Source organism: Hyla sarda, unplaced genomic scaffold (assembly GCF_029499605.1).
Source record: "Hyla sarda isolate aHylSar1 unplaced genomic scaffold, aHylSar1.hap1 scaffold_116, whole genome shotgun sequence".
Taxonomy (NCBI): domain Eukaryota; kingdom Metazoa; phylum Chordata; class Amphibia; order Anura; family Hylidae; genus Hyla; species Hyla sarda.
This window is the reverse complement of record NW_026607781.1, coordinates 426,339-453,051: the sequence shown is the minus strand read 5'-3', so window position 1 is coordinate 453,051 and position 26,713 is coordinate 426,339. Positions and strand designations below refer to the sequence as shown.

Genomic DNA, 26,713 nt, shown 5'->3' with positions numbered 1-26,713 from the left:
CCTGTTCTCCTGATGATGGTCTTTCCCTTCTCTCCTGATGATGTACTGTCCCTGATCTCCTAATGATGTACTCTCCCTGCTCTCCTGATGATGGTCTTTCCCTGCTCTCCTGATGATGTACTGTCCCTGCTCTCCTGATGATGTACTTTTACTGCTCTCCTGATTATGCACTATCCCTGTTCTCCTGATGATGCACTGTCCCTCTTCTCCTGATGATGTACTCTCCCTGCTCTCCTGATGATGGTCTTTCCCTGCTCTCCTGATAATGTACTGTCCCTGCTCTACTGATGATGTACTATTCCTGCTCTCCTGATGATGTACTATCCCTGTTCTCCTGGTTATGTACTATCCCTGTTCTCCTGATTATGTACTCACCCGGCTCTCTTGATTATGTACTGTTCCTGTTCTCCTGATTATGTACTGTCCCTCTCCCTTGATGATGTACTGTCCCTGGTCTCTTGATGATGTACTGTCCCTGCCCTCCTGATGATATACTGTCCCTGCTCTCCTGATCATGTACTGTCCCTGCTCTCCTGATCATGTACTGTCCCTGCTCTCCTGATGATGCAATGCCCCTGCTCTCCTGATGATGCTCCAAACACCCTGCAGCCTCAGTGATTGGTGGTAGTAGGTTAAGAAGATAATGATGAGAGGCAGGACAGCGGTTCATCAGGAGAAGAAAAAAAAGGCCCCTGGGTGTAACCCAGCTCTGAAAGTGAGAATAGTGAATTTATATTATACCCCTAGCAGACATATTGAAACAGGAGAGCCCCTTAAAGGAGCCTAAGCCACACACCCTCCACCTGGACACATGCAGACTTCTGTGAGGTGTGATTTGCTGAATAAAACATTTGAAATGTAGTTCTTTGAGCCAAAGTCTGAAATATATCCATCAATGGGGAGAAGTCTAAGTCCATCAATGGGGAGAAGTCTAAGTCCATCAATGGGGAGCGGTCTAAGTCCATCAATGGGGAGAAGTCTAAGTCCATCAATGGGGAGCAGTCTAAGTCCATCAATGGGGAGAAGTCTAAGTCCATCAATGGGGAGAAGTCTAAGTCCATCAATGAGGAGAAGTCTAAGTCCATCAATGGGAAGAAGTCTAAGTCGATCAGTGAGGAGAAGTCTAAGTGGATCAGTGAGGAGAACTCTAAGTCCATCAATGGGAAGAAGTCTAAGTCGATCAGTGAGGAGAAATCTAAGTCCTTCAATGGGGAGAAGTCTAAGTCCATCAATGAGGAGAAGTCTAAGTCCATCAATGGGGAGAAGTCTAAGTCCATCAATGGGAAGAAGTCTAAGTCCATGAATGGGGAGAAGTCTAAGTCCATGAATGGGGAGAAGTCTAAGTCCATCAATGGGGAGAAGTCTAAGTCCATCAATGGGGAGAAGTCTAAGTCCATCAATGAGGAGAAGTCTAAGTCCATCAATGGGGAGAAGTCTAAGTCCATCTATGAGGAGAAGTCTAAGTCCATCAATGAGGAGAAGTCTCAGTCCATCAATGAAGAGAAGTCTAAGTCCATCAATGGGAAAAAGTCTAAGTCCATCAATGAGGAGAAGTCTAAGTCAATCAATGGGAAGAAGTCTAAGTCGATCAATAGGAAGAAGTCTTAGTCCATCATTGAGAAGTCTAAGTCCATCAATGGGAAGAAATCTAAGTCCATCAATGAGGAGAAGTCTAAGTCCATCAATGGGGAGAAGTCTAAGTCCATCAATGGGGAGAAGTCTAAGTCCATCAATGGGAAAAAGTCTAAGTCAATCAATGGGGAGAAGTCTAAGTCCATCAATGAGGAGAAGTCTAAATCAGTCAATGAGGAGAAGTCTACGTCCATCAATGGGGAGAAGTCTAAGTCCATCAAAGAGGGTAAGTCTAAGTCAATCAATGGGAAGAAGTCTAAGTCCATCAAGGAGGAGAAGTCTAAGTCCATCAATGAGGAGAAGACTAAGTCCATCAATGGGGAAAGTCTAAGTCCATCAATGAGGAGAAGTCTAAGTCCATCAATGAGGAGAAGTCTAAGTCCATCAATGAGGAGAAGTCTAAATCAGTCAATGAGGAGAAGTCTACGTCCATCAATGGGGAGAAGTCTAAGTCCATCAAAGAGGGTAAGTCTAAGTCAATCAATGGGAAGAAGTCTAAGTCCATCAAGGAGGAGAAGTCTAAGTCCATCAATGAGGAGAAGACTAAGTCCATCAATGGGGAAAGTCTAAGTCCATCAATGAGGAGAAGTCTAAGTCCATCAATGAGGAGAAGTCTAAGTCCATCAATGGGAAAAAGTCTAAGTCCATCAATGAAGAGAAGTCTAAGTCCATCAATGGGGAGAAGTCTAAGTCCATCAATGGGGAGAAGTTTAAGTCCATCAATGAGGAGAAGTCTAAGTCCATCAATGAGGAGAAGTCTAAGTCCATCAATGAGGAGAAGTCTAAGTCCATCAATGAGGAGAAGTCTAAGTCCATCAATGTAAAAAAATCTAAGTCCATCAATGAGGAGAAGTCTAAGTCCATCAATGGGAAGAAGTCTAAGCCCTTCAATTGGAAGAAGTCTAAGTCCATCAATGAGGAGAAGTCTAAGTCCATCAATGGGGAGAAGTCTAAGTCCATCAATGGGGAGAAGTCTAGGTCCATTAATGGGAAGAAGTCTAAGTCGATCAGTGAGGAGAAGTCTAAGTCCATCAATGAGGAGAAGTCTAAGTCCATCAATGGGAAGAAGTCTAAGTCGATCAGTGAGGAGAAATCTAAGTCCATCAATGGGGAGAAGTCTAAGTCGATCAGTGAGGAGAAGTCTAAGTCCTTCAATGGGGAGAAGTCTAAGTCCATCAATGAGGAGAAGTCTAAGTCCATCAATGAGGAGAAGTCTAAGTCAGTCAATGAGGAGAAGTCTACGTCCATCAATGGGGAGAAGTCTAAGTCCATCAAGGAGGAGAAGTCTAAGTCCATCAGTGTAAAAAAGTATAAGTCCATCAATGAGGAAAAGTCTAAGTCAATCAATGGGAAGAAATCTTAGTCCATCAATGAGGAGAAGTCTAAGTCCATCAATGAAGAGAAGTCTAAGTCCATCAATGGGAAAAAGTCTAAGTCCATCAATGAGGAGAAGTTTAAGTCAATCAATGGGAAGAAGTCTAAGTCCATCAAAGAGAAGAAGTCTAAGTACATCAATGAGGAGAAGTCTAAGTCCACCAATGGGAAGAAGACTAAGTCCATCAAAGAGAAGAAGTCTAAGTCAATCAATGGGAATAAGTCTAAGTCCATGAATGGGGAGAAGTTTAAGTCCATCAATGAGGAGAAGTCTAAGTCCATCAATTGTAAGAAGTCTAAGTCGATCAATGAGGAGAAGTCTAAGTCCATCAATGGATAAAAATCTAAGTCCATCAATGAGGAGAAGTCTAAGTCCATCAATAATGAGAAGTCTAAGTCCATCAATGAGGAGAAGTCTAAGTCCATCAATAATGAGAAGTCTAAGTCCATCAATGGAAAGAAGTCTAAGTCCATCAATGAGGAGAAGTTTAAGTCCATCAATGGGAAGAAGTCTAAGTCCATCAATGAGGAGAATTCTAAGTCCATCAATGGAAAGATGTCTAAGTCCATCGAAGGGAAGAAGTCTAAGTCCATCAATGGGGAGAAGTTTAAGTCCATAAATGGGAAGAAGTCTGGGTCGATCGTCTAAGTCCATCAATGAGGAGAAGTTCAACAATGAGAAGTCTAAGTCCATCAATGGGAAAATATCTAAGTCCATCAATGAGGAGAAGTCTAAGTCCATCCATGGGAAGAAGTCTAAGTCCATCAATGGAAAGAAGGCTAAGTCCATCAATGAGGAGAAGTTTAAGTCCATCAATGAGGAGAAGTCTAAGTCCACCAATGGAAAGAAGACTAAGTCCCTCAAAGAGAAGAAGTCTAAGTCCATCAATGGGAAGAAGTCTAAGTCCATCAATGAGAAGTCTAAGTCTATCAATGGGAAGAAGTCTAAGTCCATCTATGGGAAGAAGTTTAAGTACATTAATGAGGAGACGTCTAAGTCCATCAATGGGAAGAAGTCTAAGTCCATCAATGAGGAGAAATCTAAGTCCATCAATGAGGAGAAGTCTAAGTCCATCCATGGGAAGAAGTCTAAGTCCATCAATGGAAAGAAGTCTAAGTCCATCAATGAGGAGAAGTCTAAGTCCACCAATGGAAAGAAGACTAAGTCCCTCAAAGAGAAGAAGTCTAAGTCCATCAATGGGAAGAAGTCTAAGTCCATCAATGAGAAGTCTAAGTCCATCAATGGGAAGAAGTCTAAGTCCCTCAATGAGGAGAAGTCTAAGTCCATCAAAAAGGAGAAGTCTAAGTCCATCAATGGAAAAAAATCTAAGTCCATCAATGAGGAGAAGTCTAAGTCCATCCATGGGAAGAAGTCTAAGTCAATCAATGGGAAGAAGTCTAAGCCCTTCAATGGGAAGAAGTCTAAGGCCATCAATGGGATGAAGTCTAAGCCTTTCAATTGGAAGAAGTCTAAGTCCATCAACGAGGAGAAGTCTAAGTCCATCAATGAGGAGAAGTCTAAGTCCATCTATGAGGAAAAGTCTAAGTCCATCAATGGAAAGAAGTCTAAGTCCATCAATGAGGAGAAGTCTAAGTCCCTCAATGAGGAGAAGTTTAAGTCCATCAATGGGAAGAAGTCTAAGTCAATCGAAGGGAAGAATTCTAAGTCCATCAATGAGGAGAAGTTTAAGTCCATCAATTGGAAGAAGTCTAAGTCCATCAATGAGAAGTCTAAGTCCATCAATGGGAAAAAATCTAAGTCCATCAATGAGGAGAAGTTTAAGTCCATCAATGAGGAGAAGTCTATGTCCACCAATGGAAAGAAGACTAAGCCCCTCAAAGAGAAGAAGTCTAAGTCCATCAATGGGAAGAAGTCTAAGTCCATCAATGAGAAGTCTAAGTCCATCAATGGGAAGAAGTCTAAGTCCATCTATTGGAAGAAGTTTAAGTCCATAAATCAGGAGACGTCTAAGTCCGTCAATGGGAAGAAGTCTAAGTCCATCAATGGGGAGAAGTCTAAGTCCATCCATGGGAAGAAGTCTAAGTCCATCAATGGGGAGAAGTCTAAGTCCATCAATGAGGAGAAGTCTAAGTCCATCCATGGGAAGAAGTCTAAGTCCATCCATGGGAAGAAGTCTAAGTCCATCAATGAGGAGAAGTCTAAGTCCATCAATGAGAAGAAGTCTAAGTCCATCAATGGGAAGATGTCTAAGTACATCAATGAAAAGAAGTCTAAGTCCATCAATAAGAAGAAGTCTAAGTCTATCAATGGACGAAGTCTAGGTCGATCGTCTAAGTCCATCAATGAGGAGAAGTCTAAGTCCATCAATGAGGAGAAGTCTAAGTCCATCAATAGGAAGAAGTCTACGTCCGTCAATGTGAAGAAGTCTACGTCCATTAATGAGGAGAAGTCTAAGTACATCAATGAGGAGAATTCTAAGTCCATGAATGGGAAGAAGTCTAAGTCCATCAATGAGGAGAAATCTAAGTCCATCAATGAGGAGAAGTCTAAGTCCATCCATGGGAAGAAGTCTAAGTCCATCAATGGAAAGAATTCTAATTCCATCAATGAGGAGAAGTTTAAGTCCATCAATGAGGAGAAGTCTAAGTCCACCAATGGAAAGAAGACTAAGTCCTCAAAGAGAAGAAGTCGAAGTCCATCAATGGGAAGAAGTCTAAGTCCATCAATGAGAAGTCTAAGTCTATCAATGGGAAGAAGTCTTAGTCCATCTATGGGAAGACGTTTAAGTACATTAATGAGGAGACGTCTAAGTCCATCAATGGGAAGAAGTCTAAGTCCATCAATGAGGAGAAATCTAAGTCCATCAATGAGGAGAAGTCTAAGTCCATCCATGGGAAGAAGTCTAAGTCCATCAATGGAAAGAAGTCTAAGTCCATCAATGAGGAGAAGTCTAAGTCCACCAATGGAAAGAAGACTAAGTCCCTCAAAGAGAAGAAGTCTAAGTCCATCAATGGGAAGAAGTCTAAGTCCATCAATGAGAAGTCTAAGTCCATCAATGGGAAGAAGTCTAAGTCCATCAATGGAAAAAAATCTAAGTCCATCAATGAGGAGAAGTCTAAGTCCATCCATGGGAAGAAGTCTAAGTCAATCAATGGGAAGAAGTCTAAGCCCTTCAATGGGAAGAAGTCTAAGGCCATCAATGGGATGAAGTCTAAGCCCTTCAATTGGAAGAAGTCTAAGTCCATCAATGAGGAGAAGTCTAAGTCCATCAATGAGGAGAAGTCTAAGTCCATCTATGAGGAAAAGTCTAAGTCCATCAATGGAAAGAAGTCTAAGTCCATCAATGAGGAGAAGTCTAAGTCCCTCAATGAGGAGAAGTTTAAGTCCATCAATGGGAAGAAGTCTAAGTCAATCGAAGGGAAGAATTCTAAGTCCATCAATGAGGAGAAGTTTAAGTCCATCAATCGGAAGAAGTCTAAGTCCATCAATGAGAAGTCTAAGTCCATCAATGGGAAAAAATCTAAGTCCATCAATGAGGAGAAGTTTAAGTCCATCAATGAGGAGAAGTCTATGTCCACCAATGGAAAGAAGACTAAGCCCCTCAAAGAGAAGAAGTCTAAGTCCATCAATGGGAAGAAGTCTAAGTCCATCAATGAGAAGTCTAAGTCCATCAATGGGAAGAAGTCTAAGTCCATCTATTGGAAGAAGTTTAAGTCCATAAATCAGGAGACGTCTAAGTCCGTCAATGGGAAGAAGTCTAAGTCCATCAATGGGGAGAAGTCTAAGTCCATCCATGGGAAGAAGTCTAAGTCCATCAATGGGGAGAAGTCTAAGTCCATCAATGAGGAGAAGTCTAAGTCCATCCATGGGAAGAAGTCTAAGTCCATCCATGGGAAGAAGTCTAAGTCCATCAATGAGGAGAAGTCTAAGTCCATCAATGAGAAGAAGTCTAAGTCCATCAATGGGAAGATGTCTAAGTACATCAATGAAGAGAAGTCTAAGTCCATCAATAAGAAGAAGTCTAAGTCTATCAATGGACGAAGTCTAGGTCGATCGTCTAAGTCCATCAATGAGGAGAAGTCTAAGTCCATCAATGAGGAGAAGTCTAAGTCCATCAATAGGAAGAAGTCTACGTCCGTCAATGTGAAGAAGTCTACGTCCATTAATGAGGAGAAGTCTAAGTACATCAATGAGGAGAATTCTAAGTCCATGAATGGGAAGAAGTCTAAGTCCATCAATGAGGAGAAATCTAAGTCCATCAATGAGGAGAAGTCTAAGTCCATCCATGGGAAGAAGTCTAAGTCCATCAATGGAAAGAATTCTAATTCCATCAATGAGGAGAAGTTTAAGTCCATCAATGAGGAGAAGTCTAAGTCCACCAATGGAAAGAAGACTAAGTCCTCAAAGAGAAGAAGTCGAAGTCCATCAATGGGAAGAAGTCTAAGTCCATCAATGAGAAGTCTAAGTCTATCAATGGGAAGAAGTCTTAGTCCATCTATGGGAAGACTTTTAAGTACATTAATGAGGAGACGTCTAAGTCCATCAATGGGAAGAAGTCTAAGTCCATCAATGAGGAGAAATCTAAGTCCATCAATGAGGAGAAGTCTAAGTCCATCCATGGGAAGAAGTCTAAGTCCATCAATGGAAAGAAGTCTAAGTCCATCAATGAGGAGAAGTCTAAGTCCACCAATGGAAAGAAGACTAAGTCCCTCAAAGAGAAGAAGTCTAAGTCCATCAATGGGAAGAAGTCTAAGTCCATCAATGAGAAGTCTAAGTCCATCAATGGGAAGAAGTCTAAGTCCATCAATGAGGAGAAGTCTAAGTCCATCAAAAAGGAGAAGTCTAAGTCCATCAATGGAAAAAAATCTAAGTCCATCAATGAGGAGAAGTCTAAGTCCATCCATGGGAAGAAGTCTAAGTCAATCAATGGGAAGAAGTCTAAGCCCTTCAATGGGAAGAAGTCTAAGGCCATCAATGGGATGAAGTCTAAGCCCTTCAATTGGAAGAAGTCTAAGTCCATCAATGAGGAGAAGTCTAAGTCCATCTATGAGGAAAAGTCTAAGTCCATCAATGGAAAGAAGTCTAAGTCCATCAATGAGGAGAAGTCTAAGTCCCTCAATGAGGAGAAGTTTAAGTCCATCAATGGGAAGAAGTCTAAGTCAATCGAAGGGAAGAATTCTAAGTCCATCAATGAGGAGAAGTTTAAGTCCATCAATCGGAAGAAGTCTAAGTCCATCAATGAGAAGTCTAAGTCCATCAATGGGAAAAAATCTAAGTCCATCAATGAGGAGAAGTTTAAGTCCATCAATGAGGAGAAGTCTATGTCCACCAATGGAAAGAAGACTAAGCCCCTCAAAGAGAAGAAGTCTAAGTCCATCAATGGGAAGAAGTCTAAGTCCATCAATGAGAAGTCTAAGTCCATCAATGGGAAGAAGTCTAAGTCCATCTATTGGAAGAAGTTTAAGTCCATAAATCAGGAGACGTCTAAGTCCGTCAATGGGAAGAAGTCTAAGTCCATCAATGGGGAGAAGTCTAAGTCCATCCATGGGAAGAAGTCTAAGTCCATCAATGGGGAGAAGTCTAAGTCCATCAATGAGGAGAAGTCTAAGTCCATCAATGAGAAGAAGTCTAAGTCCATCAATGGGAAGATGTCTAAGTACATCAATGAAGAGAAGTCTAAGTCCATCAATAAGAAGAAGTCTAAGTCTATCAATGGACGAAGTCTAGGTCGATCGTCTAAGTCCATCAATGAGGAGAAGTCTAAGTCCATCAATGAGGAGAAGTCTAAGTCCATCAATAGGAAGAAGTCTACGTCCGTCAATGTGAAGAAGTCTACGTCCATTAATGAGGAGAAGTCTAAGTACATCAATGAGGAGAATTCTAAGTCCATGAATGGGAAGAAGTCTAAGTCCATCAATGAGGAGAAATCTAAGTCCATCAATGAGGAGAAGTCTAAGTCCATCCATGGGAAGAAGTCTAAGTCCATCAATGGAAAGAATTCTAATTCCATCAATGAGGAGAAGTTTAAGTCCATCAATGAGGAGAAGTCTAAGTCCACCAATGGAAAGAAGACTAAGTCCTCAAAGAGAAGAAGTCGAAGTCCATCAATGGGAAGAAGTCTAAGTCCATCAATGAGAAGTCTAAGTCTATCAATGGGAAGAAGTCTTAGTCCATCTATGGGAAGACGTTTAAGTACATTAATGAGGAGACGTCTAAGTCCATCAATGGGAAGAAGTCTAAGTCCATCAATGAGGAGAAATCTAAGTCCATCAATGAGGAGAAGTCTAAGTCCATCCATGGGAAGAAGTCTAAGTCCATCAATGGAAAGAAGTCTAAGTCCATCAATGAGGAGAAGTCTAAGTCCACCAATGGAAAGAAGACTAAGTCCCTCAAAGAGAAGAAGTCTAAGTCCATCAATGGGAAGAAGTCTAAGTCCATCAATGAGAAGTCTAAGTCCATCAATGGGAAGAAGTCTAAGTCCATCAATGAGGAGAAGTCTAAGTCCATCAAAAAGGAGAAGTCTAAGTCCATCAATGGAAAAAAATCTAAGTCCATCAATGAGGAGAAGTCTAAGTCCATCCATGGGAAGAAGTCTAAGTCAATCAATGGGAAGAAGTCTAAGCCCTTCAATGGGAAGAAGTCTAAGGCCATCAATGGGATGAAGTCTAAGCCCTTCAATTGGAAGAAGTCTAAGTCCATCAATGAGGAGAAGTCTAAGTCCATCAATGAGGAGAAGTCTAAGTCCATCTATGAGGAAAAGTCTAAGTCCATCAATGGAAAGAAGTCTAAGTCCATCAATGAGGAGAAGTCTAAGTCCCTCAATGAGGAGAAGTTTAAGTCCATCAATGGGAAGAAGTCTAAGTCAATCGAAGGGAAGAATTCTAAGTCCATCAATGAGGAGAAGTTTAAGTCCATCAATCGGAAGAAGTCTAAGTCCATCAATGAGAAGTCTAAGTCCATCAATGGGAAAAAATCTAAGTCCATCAATGAGGAGAAGTTTAAGTCCATCAATGAGGAGAAGTCTATGTCCACCAATGGAAAGAAGACTAAGCCCCTCAAAGAGAAGAAGTCTAAGTCCATCAATGGGAAGAAGTCTAAGTCCATCAATGAGAAGTCTAAGTCCATCAATGGGAAGAAGTCTAAGTCCATCTATTGGAAGAAGTTTAAGTCCATAAATCAGGAGACGTCTAAGTCCGTCAATGGGAAGAAGTCTAAGTCCATCAATGGGGAGAAGTCTAAGTCCATCCATGGGAAGAAGTCTAAGTCCATCAATGGGGAGAAGTCTAAGTCCATCAATGAGGAGAAGTCTAAGTCCATCCATGGGAAGAAGTCTAAGTCCATCCATGGGAAGAAGTCTAAGTCCATCAATGAGGAGAAGTCTAAGTCCATCAATGAGAAGAAGTCTAAGTCCATCAATGGGAAGATGTCTAAGTACATCAATGAAGAGAAGTCTAAGTCCATCAATAAGAAGAAGTCTAAGTCCATCAATGGACGAAGTCTAGGTCGATCGTCTAAGTCCATCAATGAGGAGAAGTCTAAGTCCATCAATGAGGAGAAGTCTAAGTCCATCAATAGGAAGAAGTCTACGTCCATCAATGTGAAGAAGTCTACGTCCATTAATGAGGAGAAGTCTAAGTACATCAATGAGGAGAATTCTAAGTCCATGAATGGGAAGAAGTCTAAGTCCATCAATGTGGAGAAGTCTAAGCGCATCAATGAGGAGAAGTCTAAGTCCATCCATGGGAAGAAGTCTAAGTCAATCGAAGGGAAGAAGTCTAAGTCCATCAATGTGGAGAAGTCTAAGCGCATCAATGAGGAGAAGTCTAAGTCCATCAATGGGAAGAAGTCTAAATCCATCAATGAGAAGAAGTCTAAGTCCATCAATGGGGAGTAGTAGTCCATCTATGGGAAGAAGTCTAAGTCCATCAATGAGGAGAAGTCTAAGTCCATCAATGAGAAGAAGTCTAAATCCATCAATGAGAAGAAGTCTAAGTCCATCAATGGGGAGTAGTAGTCCATCTATGGGAAGAAGTCTAAGTCCATCAATGAGGAGAAGTCTCAGTCCATCAATGGGAAGTAGTCTAGGTCCATCAATGAGGAGAAGTCTAAGTCCATCAATGGGAAGAAGTCTAAGTCCATCAATGAGGAGAAGTGTAAGTCCATCAACAGGAAGAAGTCAAAATCCATCAATGGAAAGAAGCTAAGTCCATCAATGGGAAGATGTCTAAGTCAATCAATGAGGAGAAATCTAAGTGCAAAAATGGTAAGAAGTCTAAGTCCATCAATGGAAAGAAGTCTAAGTCCATCAATGAGGAGAAGTCTAAGTCCATCAAAGGGGAGAAGTCTAAGTCCATCAATGGGGAGAAGTCTAAGTCAATCAATGAGGAGAAGTTTAAGTCCATCAATGGGGAGAAGTCTAAGTCCATCAATGAGGAGAAGTGTAAGTCCATCAATAGGAAGAAGTCTAAGTCCATCCGGCTGTGGTGGAATTCAGAGATTACAGAAGAGACTCCTGGACAATGAGGAGGCATGAAGGGGTTAACAGAGTCAGCTTGAAGGGAAATGGTGCTCCTGCGGCCTCCACAATACTCGCTAGTATTTCCAATTAAACAGGCAAAGATTAGTCTGCAGGAAAGATTGTAAGATATGAAGTGACCTTGAAGAGAAACGATCTGCAGAGATCTCGGGATCCGCACCATTGCCGGAAAAGAAACTGTGATCCATATGTCCAGCATTTATTCTGAGTTACAGTCCCACCGAGCAGGAATACGTGTATAGAAAAGGAACAGAAAAAGAGAAAGGCGCTCTCTAATTGTCGTGATTTCACAAACCGTTGTCAATAAAAGCAACCATGCTGGAGTGTGATCTCAGGTAAATGGTGAGAATGCACACTCACCTTTCCTTGTTGCGCTGCAGGCACAATGCGGTAATGCGCATGTGTGAGTGTATACACTCAGAGTCAGTCCCTGTAGCAGCCTAGGGTCCTGGTCCCTGTCATCAATGATGGCAGTCTGGCGAATCAAGGAGTGGAGAGATGTAAACCTTTCTCTGGTTCTCTGGTGGATCACAATCTGGCGCTGTAAGGAGGCTGCCTATCACAGAAGCTCGGATGGCAGCGGGAGTAAAACCAAACTGGCTTATTGAATAAAATATATGCAGAGACAGCTCGTTTCACAAGGATTCCCTTGGTTCGTCAGGACCTGACAAAGCAAGGGGATCCTTGCGAAATGCGTTGTCTCTGCATGAAACCAGTTTGGTTTTACTCCCGCTGCCATCCGTGCTTCTGTGATAGGCAGCCTCCTTACAGTGCCAGATTGCGATCCACCAGAGAAAGGTTTACACCTCTCCACTGCTTGAGTCCCACCGAGCGAGATAATCATGTTTGTTATAGGATTTACATTATTAGCTGACATGATATATAATCAGGCGGAGTCTATCAGTCCTAAATATACAAAATACTGACAGAAACCAACATAAACAATAATAATCCCCTCAATCTCCCTATCTATATAAGGGGGCGGAGTCTATCTATATATTCAGGTGGAGTCTATGAGTCCTGAATATACAAAGTAATGACAGAAACCAACATAAACAATAATAATCCCCCGATCTATCTATCTATCTTAAAAGGATAAGTTGGCCAGCACATACTGATACCAAACTAATGCATGGACCCGGCATACAAGTTGGCCAGTATGTGCTGGCCAACTTATCCTTTTTTGGTTATACATATGGGGGAGTGGTTACCTCCATGTTGGCTCCTGTACCCCAGCCATATAATAAGGTGATGGATGTCTCAGACTTCACAATCCTGGTAACTGATTACACAGAGTCACATTCATAGTGTAGGGTCCGTCCCAATGAGGTCACCTTATCATGGTGGGATGGTCCAAACTATTTGCCCAAATGATGAGCAAAGCACCTACATTTTTTCATTTTCTGCATTGTAGCAAGATAGCATTTCATGTTTTATCGGTATCTTTGTGCTAGCAGTGTGCTGCTGTATTCTCCTGTTTATTTATATATATCTCATCAGGGCCGTCCTTAGGTGTTCAGGTGTCCTGTGCGAGCTAACCTTGTGCCGCCCCCCTCCCCTTTACCCCATAAACGTACACAAAAAGGAAAAAAATCTTTGTAACAAATATTTTTTTTAATTACAGATAATTTAAGTGCAAGTGCAAACAAGTACAATAATAATAATAATTAGCATTTAAAAATGTAAATTTTAATACCAAATGTCAGTTTATGTATTGTAGAAACACGAGCCATGTTGTCAGATCACTATATCTAACTATTTTACAACACTAAGCAGAGACTCTCCCACATTTCTTCAACCAATGTTTTTGTTTGGCACCTCTAGACAATTTGAAGCACACAATATGGCACCTTCATTCCCATCACCAAAACCCTTGGCCACCTGTTCAATAAAACACTTGCCCCCCTTCACCAGTCCCCTGTCCCCCTTAATCAGTCCCCTATCCCTTTAATCAGTTCCCTGTCCCCTTAATCAGTCCCCTGCCTCCTTAATCAGTCCCCTGCCCCCCTAAATCAGTCCCCTGTCCCCCTTCACCAGTCCCCTGTCCCCCTTCACCAGTCCCCTGTCCCCCTTAATCAGTCCCCTGTCCCTTTAATCAGTCCCCTTAATCAGTCCCCTGTCCCCTTAATCAGTCCCCTTTCCCCCTTAATCAGTCCCCTGCCCCCCTTCACCAGTCCCCTGTCCCCCTTAATCAGTCCCCTGTCCCTTTAATCAGTCCCCTGCCCCCCTTCACCAGTCCCCTGTCCCCCTTCACCAGTCCCCTGTCCCCCTTAATCAGTCCCCTGTCCCCTTAATCAGTTCCCTGCCCCCCTTAATCAGTCCCCTGTCCCCTTAATCAGTCCCCTGCCTCCTTAATCAGTCCCCTGCCCCCTTAATCAGTCCCCTGTCCCCTTAATCAGTCCCCTGTCCCCCTTAATCAGTCCCCTGTCCCCTTAATCAGTCCCCTGCCTCCTTAATCAGTCCCCTGTCCCCCTTAATCAGTCCCCTGTCCCCTAAATCAGTCCCCTGCCCCCTTCACCAGTCCCCTCTCCCCCTTAATCAGTCCCCTGTCCCTTTAATCAGTCCCCTGTCCCCTTAATCAGTCCCCTGCCTCCTTAATCAGTTCCCTGCCCCCCTTAATCAGTCCCCTGTCCCCTTCACCAGTCCCCTGTCCCCTAATCAGTCCCCTGCCTCCTTAATCAGTCCCCTGTCCCCTTAATCAGTCCCCTGTCCCCTAATCAGTTCCCTGCCTCCTTAATCAGTCCCCTGCCTCCTTAATCAGTTCCCTGCCCCCCTTAATCAGTCCCCTGTCCCCCTTAATCAGTCCCCTGTCCCCTAATCAGTCCCCTGCCTCCTTAATCAGTCCCCTGTCCCCTTAATCAGTCTCATGCCTCCTTTATCAGTCCCCTGCCCCCCTTAATCAGTCCCCTGTCCCCTTAATCAGTCCCCTGCCTCCTTAATCAGTCCCCTGCCCCCCTTAATCAGTCCCCTGTCCCCCTTCACCAGTCCCCTGTCCCCCTTAATCAGTCCCCTGTCCCTTTAATCAGTCCCCTGTCCCCTTAATCAGTCCCCTGCCCCCCTTCACCAGTCCCCTGTCCCTTAAATCAGTCCCCTGTCCCCCTTAATCAGTCCCCTGTCCCCCTTAATCAGTCCCCTGTCCATTTAATCAGTCCCCTGTCCCCTTAATCAGTCCCCTGTCCCCCTTAATCAGTCCCCTGTCCCCCTTAATCAGTCCCCTGTCCATTTAATCAGTCCCCTGTCCCCTTAATCAGTCCCCTGTCCCCTTAATCAGTCCCCTTTCCCCCTTCACCAGTCCCCTGCCCCCCTTCACCAGTCCCCTGCCCCCCTTCACCAGTCCCCCTTAATCAGTCCCCTGTCCCTTTAATCAGTCCCCTGTCCCCTTAATCAGTCCCATGCCCCCCTTCACCAGTCCCCTGTCCATTTAATCAGTCCCCTGTCCCCCTTAATCAGTCCCCTGTCCCCCTTCACCAGTCCCCTGTCCATTTAATCAGTTCCCTGCCCCCCTTAATCAGTCCCCTGTCCCCCTTAATCAGTCCCCTGTCCCCTAATCAGTCCCCTGCCTCCTTAATCAGTCCCCTGTCCCCTTAATCAGTCTCATGCCTCCTTTATCAGTCCCCTGCCCCCCTTAATCAGTCCCCTGTCCCCTTAATCAGTCCCCTGCCTCCTTAATCAGTCCCCTGCCCCCCTTAATCAGTCCCCTGTCCCCCTTCACCAGTCCCCTGTCCCCCTTAATCAGTCCCCTGTCCCTTTAATCAGTCCCCTGTCCCCTTAATCAGTCCCCTGCCCCCCTTCACCAGTCCCCTGTCCCTTAAATCAGTCCCCTGTCCCCCTTAATCAGTCCCCTGTCCCCCTTAATCAGTCCCCTGTCCATTTAATCAGTCCCCTGTCCCCTTAATCAGTCCCCTGTCCCCCTTAATCAGTCCCCTGTCCCCCTTAATCAGTCCCCTGTCCATTTAATCAGTCCCCTGTCCCCTTAATCAGTCCCCTGTCCCCTTAATCAGTCCCCTTTCCCCCTTCACCAGTCCCCTGCCCCCCTTCACCAGTCCCCTGCCCCCCTTCACCAGTCCCCCTTAATCAGTCCCCTGTCCCTTTAATCAGTCCCCTGTCCCCTTAATCAGTCCCATGCCCCCCTTCACCAGTCCCCTGTCCATTTAATCAGTCCCCTGTCCCCCTTAATCAGTCCCCTGTCCCCCTTCACCAGTCCCCTGTCCATTTAATCAGTCCCCTGTCCCCTTAATCAGTCCCCTGTCCCCCTTAATCAGTCCCCTGTCCCCTTCACCAGTCCCCTGTCCCCTTCACCAGTCCCCTGTCCATTTAATCAGTCCCCTGTCCCCTTAATCAGTCCCCTGTCTCCCTTAATCAGTCCCCTGTCCCCCTTAATCAGTCCCCTGTACATTTAATCAGTCCCCTGTCCCCTTAATCAGTCCCCTGTCCCCTTAATCAGTCCCCTTTCCCCCTTAATCAGTCCCCTGCCCCCCTTCACCAGTCCCCTGCCCCCCTTAATCAGTCCCCTGTCCCTTTAATCAGTCCCCTGCCCCCCTTCACCAGTCCCCTGTCCCCCTTAATCAGTCCCCTGTCCCCTTTAATCAGTCCCCTGTCCCTTTAATCAGTCCCCTGTCCATTTAATCAGTTCCGTCTCCTTAATCAGTCCCCTGTCCATTTAATCAGTCCCCTGTCCCCCTTAATCAGTCCCCTGTCCATTTAATCAGTCCCCTGTCCCCTTAATCAGTCCCCTGTCCATTTAATCAGTCCCATTTCCCCTTAATCAGTCCCCTGCCTCCTTAATCAGTCCCCTTTCCACCTTAATCAGTCCCCTGGCCCCCTTCACCAGTCCCCTGTCCCCCTTAATCAGCCCCCTTTCCCCCTTAATCAGTCCCCTGTCCCCCTTAATCAGTCCCCTGCCTCCTTAATCAGATGCAGACCCCCTTAATCAGGCCCTCCCCCTTCACCAGTCCCATGTTCTTATTACTCAGTCCCCTGTCACTCATAATCAGACCATCCCTCCCCCTTTACCCCTTAATCAGACTCAGAACCAATATAGGGTACAAATAAACAAATAAAATACCGTATTTATCAACGTATAACACGCACTTTTTAGGCTAAAATTTTTAGCCTAAAGTCTACCTGCGTGTTATACGCCGATAAGCCGCTGCAGTTCAATGATTTAAAGTGGGCGCTTTAAATCAATGAACTGCAGAAGCTTTGCAGGTGCAGAGACCTGCCGTCGCGGCCGTCTTCTCTGCCCCTGCCTGCCCTGGGGTCTAGAGCCCTGCTGCCGCCGCTTCTCTCCCCCTGGCTATCGGTGCCGCTGCCCCATTGCTGGCGCCAATAGCCAGGGGGAGAGAAGCGGAGCCGGCAATGGGGCAGCGGCGGCAACAGACAGGGGGAGAGAAGGGGCAGCGGCACCCATTGCCGGCGCCGCTGCCCCGTTGCCTCCCCCTTCCCTGTTTGTATAATTACCTGTTGCCGGGGTTGGGTGTGCGCTGCTTCAGGCTTCCGGTGTGCATCCCCTGCATCGTTGCTATGCGCTCCGAGACGCAATGACGATTATTAAAGAATTTATTTGCAAATTATGGTCGAAAATAAGTATTTGGTCAATAAGAAAAGTTAATCTCAACACTTTGTTATATCCCCTTTGTTGGTAATGACAGAGGTCACATGTTTTCTGTCTTCACAAGGTTCTCACACACTGTTGCTGGTATTTTGGCATTTTGGTATTTGGCATTCCTCCATGCAGATCTCCTCTAGAGCAGTGATGTTTTGGGGCTGTCGCTGGGCAACACGGACTTTTCAACTCCCTCCAAAGGTTTTCTATGGGGTGGAGATCTGGAGACTCGCTAGGCCACTCCAGGACCTTGAAATGCTTCTTATGAAGCCACTCCTTCATTGCCCGGTCGGTGTGTTTGGGATCATTATCATGCTGAAAGACCCACCCACGTTTCATCTTCAATGCCCTTGCTGATGGAAGGAGGTTTTCACTCAAAATCTCACGGTACATGGCCCTATTCATTCTTTCCTTTACACGGATCAGTCGTCCTGGTCCCTTAAACAGCCCCAAAGCCTGATGTTTCCACCCCCCTCCCCCATGCTTCACAGTAGGTATGGTGTTCAATGGATGCAACTCAGAATTCTTTCTCCTCCAAAACGACGAGTTGAGTTTCAACCAAAAAGTTCTACTTTGGTTTCATCTGACCATATGACATTCTCCCAATCCTCTTCTGGATCATCCAAATTGTCACGATGCCGGCTGGCAGGTAGTGGATCCTCTGTGTCAGAGAGGGATGGCGAGGACCGCGCTAGTGGACCGGTTCTAAGCCACTACAGGTTTTCACCAGAGCCCGCCGCAAAGCGGGATGGTCTTGCTGCGGCGGTAGTGACCAGGTCGTATCCACTAGCAACGGCTCACCTCTCTGACTGCTGAAGATAGGCGAGGTACAAGGGAGTAGGCAGAAGCAAAGTCGGACGTAGCAGAAGGTCGGGGGCAGGCGGCAAGGTTCGTAGTCAGGGGAGATAGCAGAAGTTCTGGTACACAGGCTTTAAACACACAAAACGCTTTCACTAGGCACAAGGGCAACAAGATCCGGCAAGGAAGTGCATGGGAGGAGGTTAGATATAGTCAGGGACCAGGTGGAAGCCAATTAAGCTAATTGGGCCAGGCACCAATCATTGGTGCACTGGCCCTTTAAGTCTCAGGGAGCTGGCGCGCGCGCGCCCTAGAGAGCAGAGCCGCGCGCGCCAGCACATGACAGCAGGGGACGGGAACGGGTAAGTGACCTGGGATGCGATTCGCGAGCGGGCGCGTCCCGCTGTGCGAATCGCATCCCCAACGGCCATGACAGAGCAGCGCTCCCGGTCAGCGGGACTGACCGGGGAGCTGCAGGGAGAAAGACGCCGTGAGCGCTCCGGGGAGGAGCGGGGGCCCGGAGCGCTAGGCGTAACAGTACCCCCCCCCCTTAGGTCTCCCCTTCTCTTTGTCCGGTAACTGCCTCCCCTGGGATGAGGACACCGGGAAAGGATGGAGGGATTCCACAACGGCAGGCAGAACAGCAGGAGTAGGAATGGGGAGAGAGGGCAGAGGGCGAGACCTGGCACGGGGCAGTGTGACACCAGGACGAGGGCCATGAGGGGACACAGAGGCTTGCCTGATGGGACTGGGAGGAGGGGAGAGGCATTTCCTGTGGCAGGCAGAGTCCTTAATGACCTTAAGGGGACCGGATACAGGAGGAACCACAGGATCACGGCAGGGAGTACTGGGAACCGGTTGAAGGCAGTCCTTGGAACAAGAGGGACCCCAACTCTTGATCTCCCCAGTGGACCAATCCAGGGTTGGGGAATGGTGTTGAAGCCAGGGTAGTCCAAGGAGAACTTCAGAAGTGCAATTAGGAAGGACAAAAAATACAATTTCCTCGTGATGAGGTCCGATGCACATTAGGAGGGGTTCCGTGCGGTAACGCACGGTGCAATCCAACCTGGCTCCGTTGACCGCGGAAATGTGGAGTGGCTTGGCAAGACGGGTCACCGGAATGCGGAATTTATTCACTAAGGACTCCCGAATAAAATTCCCAGAAGCTCCAGAGTCCAGGCAGGCTACGGCTGAGAGGGGAGAGCTGGCTGAAGTAGAAATCCGAACAGGCACCGTGAGACGTGGAGAAGCCGACTTAGCATCAAGAGACGCCACACCCACGAGAGCTGGGTGCGAGCGTGCGTTTCCCAGACGTGGAGGACGGATTGGGCAATCCACCAAAAAATGTTCAGTACTGGCACAGTACAGACAAAGATTCTCTTCCTTACGGCGATTCCTCTCTTCCAGGGTCAGGCGAGACCGATCCACTTGCATGGCCTCCTCGGCGGGAGGCCTAGGCGCAGTTTGCAGTGGAGACTGTGGGAGAGGTGTCCAGAGATCTAAGTCTTTTTCCTGGCGGAGTTCTTGATGCCTCTCAGAAAAACGCATGTCAATGCGAGTGGCTAGATGAATGAGTTCATGCAGGTTAGCAGGAGTCTCTCGTGCGGCCAGAACATCTTTAATGTTGCTGGATAGGCCTTTTTTAAAGGTCGCGCAGAGAGCCTCATTATTCCAGGATAGTTCAGAAGCAAGAGTACGGAATTGTATGGCGTACTCGCCAACGGAAGAATTACCCTGGACCAGGTTCAGCAGGGCAGTCTCAGCAGAAGAGGCTCGGGCAGGTTCCTCAAAGACACTTCGAATTTCCGAGAAGAAGGAGTGTACAGAGGCAGTGACGGGGTCATTGCGGTCCCAGAGCGGTGTGGCCCATGACAGAGCTTTTCCAGACAGAAGGCTGACTACGAAAGCCACCTTAGACCTTTCAGTAGGAAACTGGTCCGACATCATCTCCAAGTGCAGAGAACATTGCGAAAGGAAGCCACGGCAAAACTTAGAGTCCCCATTAAATTTGTCCGGCAAGGACAGGCGGAGGCTAGGAGTGGCCACTCGCTGCGGAAGGGGTGCAGGAGCTGGCGGAGGAGATGATTGCTGCTGAAGTTGCGACACAATGGTGAATACTTCCGACAGCTGGTGGGTTAGATGGGCGATCTGTCGGGATTGCTGGGCGACCACCGTGGTGATATCAGAGATGTAAGGCAGAGGGACGTCAGCGGGATCCATGGCCGGATCTACTGTCACGATGCCGGCTGGCAGGTAGTGGATCCTCTGTGTCAGAGAGGGATGGCGAGGACCGCGCTAGTGGACCGGTTCTAAGCCACTACAGGTTTTCACCAGAGCCCGCCGCAAAGCGGGATGGTCTTGCTGCGGCGGTAGTGACCAGGTCGTATCCACTAGCAACGGCTCACCTCTCTGACTGCTGAAGATAGGCGAGGTACAAGGGAGTAGGCAGAAGCAAAGTCGGACGTAGCAGAAGGTCGGGGGCAGGCGGCAAGGTTCGTAGTCAGGGGAGATAGCAGAAGTTCTGGTACACAGGCTTTAAACACACAAAACGCTTTCACTAGGCACAAGGGCAACAAGATCCGGCAAGGAAGTGCATGGGAGGAGGTTAGATATAGTCAGGGACCAGGTGGAAGCCAATTAAGCTAATTGGGCCAGGCACCAATCATTGGTGCACTGGCCCTTTAAGTCTCAGGGAGCTGGCGCGCGCGCGCCCTAGAGAGCGGAGCCGCGCGCGCCAGCACATGACAGCAGGGGACGGGAACGGGTAAGTGACCTGGGATGCGATTCGCGAGCGGGCGCGTCCCGCTGTGCGAATCGCATCCCCAACGGCCATGATAGAGCAGCGCTCCCGGTCAGCGGGACTGACCGGGGAGCTGCAGGGAGAAAGACGCCGTGAGCGCTCCGGGGAGGAGCGGGGGCCCGGAGCGCTAGGCGTAACACAAATGCTCTCTAGCAAACTTCAGACGGGCCCGGACATGTACTGGCTTAAGCAGGGCGACATGTCTGGCACTGTATGATTTGAGTCCCTGGCGGTGTAGTGTGTTACTGATGGTAGCCTTTGTTACTTTGGTCCCAGCTCTCTGCAGGTCATTCACTAGGTCCCCCATGTGGTTCTAGGATTTTTGCTCACTGTTCTTGTGATCATTTTGACACCACGGGGTGAGATCTTGCGTGGAGCCCCAGATAGAGCCCACAGTTGATTTCTTCCCACCAAGCTGCTTGTCTATTGCAAATTCAATCTTCCCAGCCTGGAGCAGGTCTACAATTTTGTTTCTGGTGTCCTTTGCCAGCTCTTTGGTCTTGGCCATAGTGGAGTTTGGAGTGTGACTGTTTGAGGTTGTGTACAGGTGTCTTTTATACTGATAACAAGTTCACACAGGAGACATTAATACAGGTAACGAGTGGAGGACAGAGGAGACTCTTATAGAAGAAGTTACAGGTCTGTGAGAGGCAGAAATCTTACTTGTTTGTAGGTGACCAAATACTTATTTTCCACCATAATTTACAAATAAATTCTTTAATAATCAAAAATATACAAAAAATGTGGGAGCGCAACGTAAAAAATAGGGAAAACCTATACCGAGGATACTGCGTTACACATTCCCAAGTGCCAAAAAAGAATACTAATAGTATAAAAAGGGGGGGGCAGTCCTGCTAGGTAAGAATAAAAGATATATGGTCAAAATTTAGAAAGAAGAGAAAGAGAAAACGTGTCCAAAATAGCATAAAATAATGACATTTATTTAGAGAATGATGTGAGGTCTGCGGCAGGGCCCTTGTCACAGACTGGTCACTAGATAAAATGCTAAAAATATAAAATATACACAGTGATATTGCACTTTAACAATTGGACAATGGGACAATGAGTGCGGCAATGGGACAATGAGTGCGGCAATGGGACAATGAGTGCGGTAATGGGACAATGAGTGTGGTAATGGGACAATGAGTGCGGCAATGGGACAATGAGTGTGGTAATGGGACAATGAATGCGGCAATGGGACAATGAGTGCGGTAATGGGACAATGAGTGCGGCAATGGGACAATGAGTGCGGTAATGAGACAATGAGTGCGGTAATGGGACAATGAGTGCGGTAATGGGACAATGAGTGCGGCAATGAGACAATGAGTGCGGCAATGGGACAATGAGTGCGGTAATGGGACAATGAGTGCGGTAATGGGACAATGAATGCGGCAATGGGACAATGAGTGCGGTAATGGGACAATGAGTGCGGTAATGGGACAATGAGTGCGGTAATGGGACAATGAGTGCGGTAATGGGACAATGAGTGTGGTAATGGGACAATGAGTGCGGTAATGGGACAATGAGTGCGGTAATGGGACAATGAGTGCGGTAATGGGACAATGAGTGTGGTAATGGGACAATGAGTGCGGTAATGAGACAATGAGTGCGGTAATGGGACAATGAGTGCGGTAATGGGACAATGAGTGCGGCAATGGGACAATGAGTGCGGTAATGGGACAATGAGTGCGGCAATGGGACAATGAGTGCGGTAATGGGACAATGAGTGCGGCAATGGGACAATGAGTGCGGTAATGGGACAATGAGTGCAGCAATGGGACAATGAGTGCGGTAATGGGACAATGAGTGCGGTAATGGGACAGTGCGAACAGTATCTGTTTATTTATACTGTAAAGTCATATTATAGGAGCCGGGATTAATCCAGATGAAAGTGCATGGCAAAGAAGTAATAATCCAATAGGAAAATTTTCGGTAGCTCTGGAGCCTCCCAGATTGGGGCCCACTATAAACGCTTTTAGGTGCAGAGATACAGGCGATGCCCCCTCTACTCCGGCGGCACGGGGACTGAATGCAAGAGGACAATCGCCATACAGTTCAGGCACTTAGTGCCTCTTACCGGCTACAGTGTGCATACAGTCTTCCTGAACCTCCACCATTGAAAAAGGGGACGCAGCTCCCCGAAACGCGTCTGGTGTTAAGGCGACCCTGCACATCTTTTGAGACAATCGTTACGGCATTGCCGGTCCTCACCTACCCTCTCACCTGCTCCCCGTGCTGTCGGGGTAGAGAGGATACCTCCAGCGTTGCCACACGCTGCTTCCCAGCCATCATCTCTGACCCCCAGCACCGGGGTGCTACATTTCTCCCGTGCCGCCGGGACAGAGGGACGTGTATCCGGATCGCAAGAACAGCTGCACTCACCTGACTGTGCACACTGTAGCCGGTAAGAGGCACGAAGTGCCTGAACTGTATGGCGATTGTCCTCTTGCATTCAGTCCCCGTGCCGCCGGGGTAGAGGGGGCATCGCCTGTATCTCTGCACCTAAAAACGTTTATAGTGGGCCCCAATCTGGGAGGCTCCAGAGCTCCTGAAAATGACCCTATTGGATTATTAACTCTTTGCCATGCACTTTCATCTGGATTAATCCCGGCTCCTATAATATGACTTTACAGTATAAATAAACAGATACTGTTCGCACTGTCCCATTACCGCACTCATTGTCCCATTACCGCACTCATTGTCCCATTACCGCACTCATTGTCCCATTGCCGCACTCATTGTCCCATTACCGCACTCACTGTCCCATTACCGCACTCATTGTCCCCTTGCCGCACTCATTGCCCCATTGGCCGCACTCATTGTCCCATAGCCGCACTCATTGTCCCATTACCGCACTCATTGTCCCATTACTGCACTCATTGTCCCATTACCGCACTCATTGCCCCATTACCGCACTCATTGTCCCATTACCGCACTCATTGTCCCATTGCCGCACTCATTGTCCCATTGGCCGCACTCATTGTCCCATTGCCGCACTCATTGTCCCATTATCGCACTCATTGTCCCATTACCGTACTCATTGTCCCATTGCCGCACTCATTGTCCCATTGCCGCACTCATTGTCTCATTACCGCACTCATTGTCTCATTACCGCACTCATTGTCTCATTACCGAACTCATTGTCCCATTACCGCACTCATTGTCCCATTGGCTGCACTCATTGTCTCATTACCGAACTCATTGTCCCATTGCCGCACTCATTGTCCCATTGCCGCACTCATTTTCCCATTGCCGCACTCATTGTCCCATTGGCTGCACTCATTGTCTCATTACCGCACTCATTGTCCCATTGCCGCACTCACTGTCCCATTACCGCACTCATTGTCCCCTTGCCGCACTCATTGCCCCATTGGCCGCACTCATTGTCCCATAGCCGCACTCATTGTCCCATTACTGCACTCATTGTCCCATTACCGCACTCATTGTCCCATTACCGCACTCCTTTTCCCATTACCGCACTCATTGTCCCATTGCCGCACTAATTGTCCCATTGGCCGCACTCATTGTCCCATTGCTGCACTCATTGTCCCATTATCGCACTCATTGTCCCATTATCGCACTCATTGTCCCATTACCGCACTCATTGTCTCATTACCGCACTCATTGTCTCATTACCGCACTCATTGTCTCATTACCGCACTCATTGTCTCATTACCGAACTCATTGTCCCATTACCGCACTCATTGTCCCATTGGCTGCACTCATTGTCTCATTACCGAACTCATTGTCCCATTGCCGCACTCATTGTCCCATTGCCGCACTCATTTTCCCATTGTCGCACTCATTGTCCCATTGGCTGCACTCATTGTCTCATTACCGCACTCATTGTCCCATTGCCGCACTCATTGTCCCATTGCCGCACTCATTGTCCCATTGGCTGCACTCATTGTCCCATTACCGCACTCATTGTCCCATTGCCGCACTCAGTGTCCCATTGCCGCACTCATTGTCCCATTGCCGCACTCATTGTCCCATTGCCGCACTCATTGTCTCATTGCCGCACTCATTGTCCCATTGCAACACTCATTGTCTCATTGCCGCACTCATTGTCTCATTGCCGCACTCATTGTCCCATTACACGCTGCTTCCCAGCCATCATCTCTGACCCCCAGCACCGGGGTGCTACATTTCTCCCGTGCCGCCGGGACAGAGGGACGTGTATCCGGATCGCAAGCACAGCTGCACTCACCTGACTGTGTACACTGTAGCCGGTAAGAGGCACGAAGTGCCTGAACTGTATGGCGATTGTCCTCTTGCATTCAGTCCCCGTGCCGCCGGGGTAGAGGGGGCATCGCCTGTATCTCTGCACCTAAAAACGTTTATAGTGGGCCCCAATCTGGGAGGCTCCAGAGCTCCTGAAAATGACCCTATTGGATTATTAACTCTTTGCCATGCACTTTCATCTGGATTAATCCCGGCTCCTATAATATGACTTTACAGTATAAATAAACAGATACTGTTCGCACTGTCCCATTACCGCACTCATTGTCCCATTACCGCACTCATTGTCCCATTACCGCACTCATTGTCCCATTACCGCACTCATTGTCCCATTGCCGCACTCATTGTCCCATTACCGCACTCACTGTCCCATTACCGCACTCATTGTCCCATTGCCGCACTCATTGCCCCATTGGCCGCACTCATTGTCCCATTGCCGCACTCATTGTCCCATTACCACACTCATTGTCCCATTACCGCACTCATTGTCCCATTACTGCACTCATTGTCCCATTACCGCACTCATTGTCCCATTACCGCACTCATTGTCCCATTGCCGCACTCATTGTCCCATTGGCCGCACTCATTGTCCCATTGCCGCACTCATTGTCCCATTATCGCACTCATTGTCCCATTACCGTACTCATTGTCTCATTACCGCACTCATTGCCTCACTACCGCACTCATTGTCCCATTGCCGCACTCATTGTCCCATTGCCTGCACTCATTGTCTCATTACCGAACTCATTGTCCCATTGCCGCACTCATTGTCCCATTGCCGCACTCATTGTCCCATTGGCCGCACTCATTGTCCCATTGGCTGCACTCATTGTCTCATTACCGCACTCATTGTCCCATTGCCGCACTCATTGTCTCATTGCCGCACTCATTGTCTCATTGCCGCACTCATTGTCCCATTACCTCACTCATTGTCCCATTGCCGCACTCATTGTCTCATTACCGCACTCATTGTCCCATTGCCACACTCATTGTCTCATTGCCGCACTCATTGTCTCATTGCCGCACTCATTGTCCCATTACCGCACTCATTGTCCCATTGGCTGCACTCATTGTCTCATTACCGCACTCATTGTCCCATTGGCTGCACTCATTGTCTCATTACCGCACTCATTGTCCCATTGCCGCACTCATTGTCCCATTGCCGCACTCATTGTCCCATTACCGCACTCATTGTCCCATTACCGCACTCATTGTCCCATTGGCCGCACTCATTGTCTCATTACCGCACTCATTGTCCCATTGCCGCACTCATTGTCCCATTGCCGCACTCATTGTCCCATTACCGCACTCATTGTCCCATTACCGCACTCATTGTCCCATTACCGCACTCATTGTCCCATTGCCGCACTCATTGTCCCATTGCCGCACTCATTGTCTCATTGCCGCGCTCATTGTCTCATTGCCGCACTCATTGTCCCATTACCGCTCTCATTGTCCCATTACCGCACTCATTGTCCCATTGGCTGCACTCATTGTCTCATTACCGCACTCATTGTCCCATTGCGGCACTCATTGTCCCATTGCCGCACTCATTGTCCCATTACCGCACTCATTGTCCCATTGCCACACTCATTGTCTCATTGCCGCACTCATTGTCTCATTGCCGCACTCATTGTCCCATTACCGCACTCATTGTCCCATTACCGCACTCATTGTCCCATTGGCTGCACTCATTGTCTCATTACCGCACTCATTGTCCCATTGCCGCACTCATTGTCCCATTGCCGCACTCATTGTCCCATT

General features: G+C 47.2%; 1 protein-coding gene across 1 annotated transcript; it reads left to right on the top strand.

Moving 5' to 3' along the window:
* The first annotated feature begins 1,756 nt into the window (after positions 1-1,756).
* LOC130302301 (uncharacterized) lies at positions 1,757-3,346 on the top strand. Its single transcript, XM_056551693.1, has 3 exons — positions 1,757-1,858; positions 2,699-2,932; positions 3,062-3,346. The coding sequence occupies exons 1-3, from the start codon at positions 1,757-1,759 to the stop codon at positions 3,344-3,346; spliced, it is 621 nt and encodes a 206-aa protein (XP_056407668.1).
* The last annotated feature ends 23,367 nt before the right edge of the window (positions 3,347-26,713 follow it).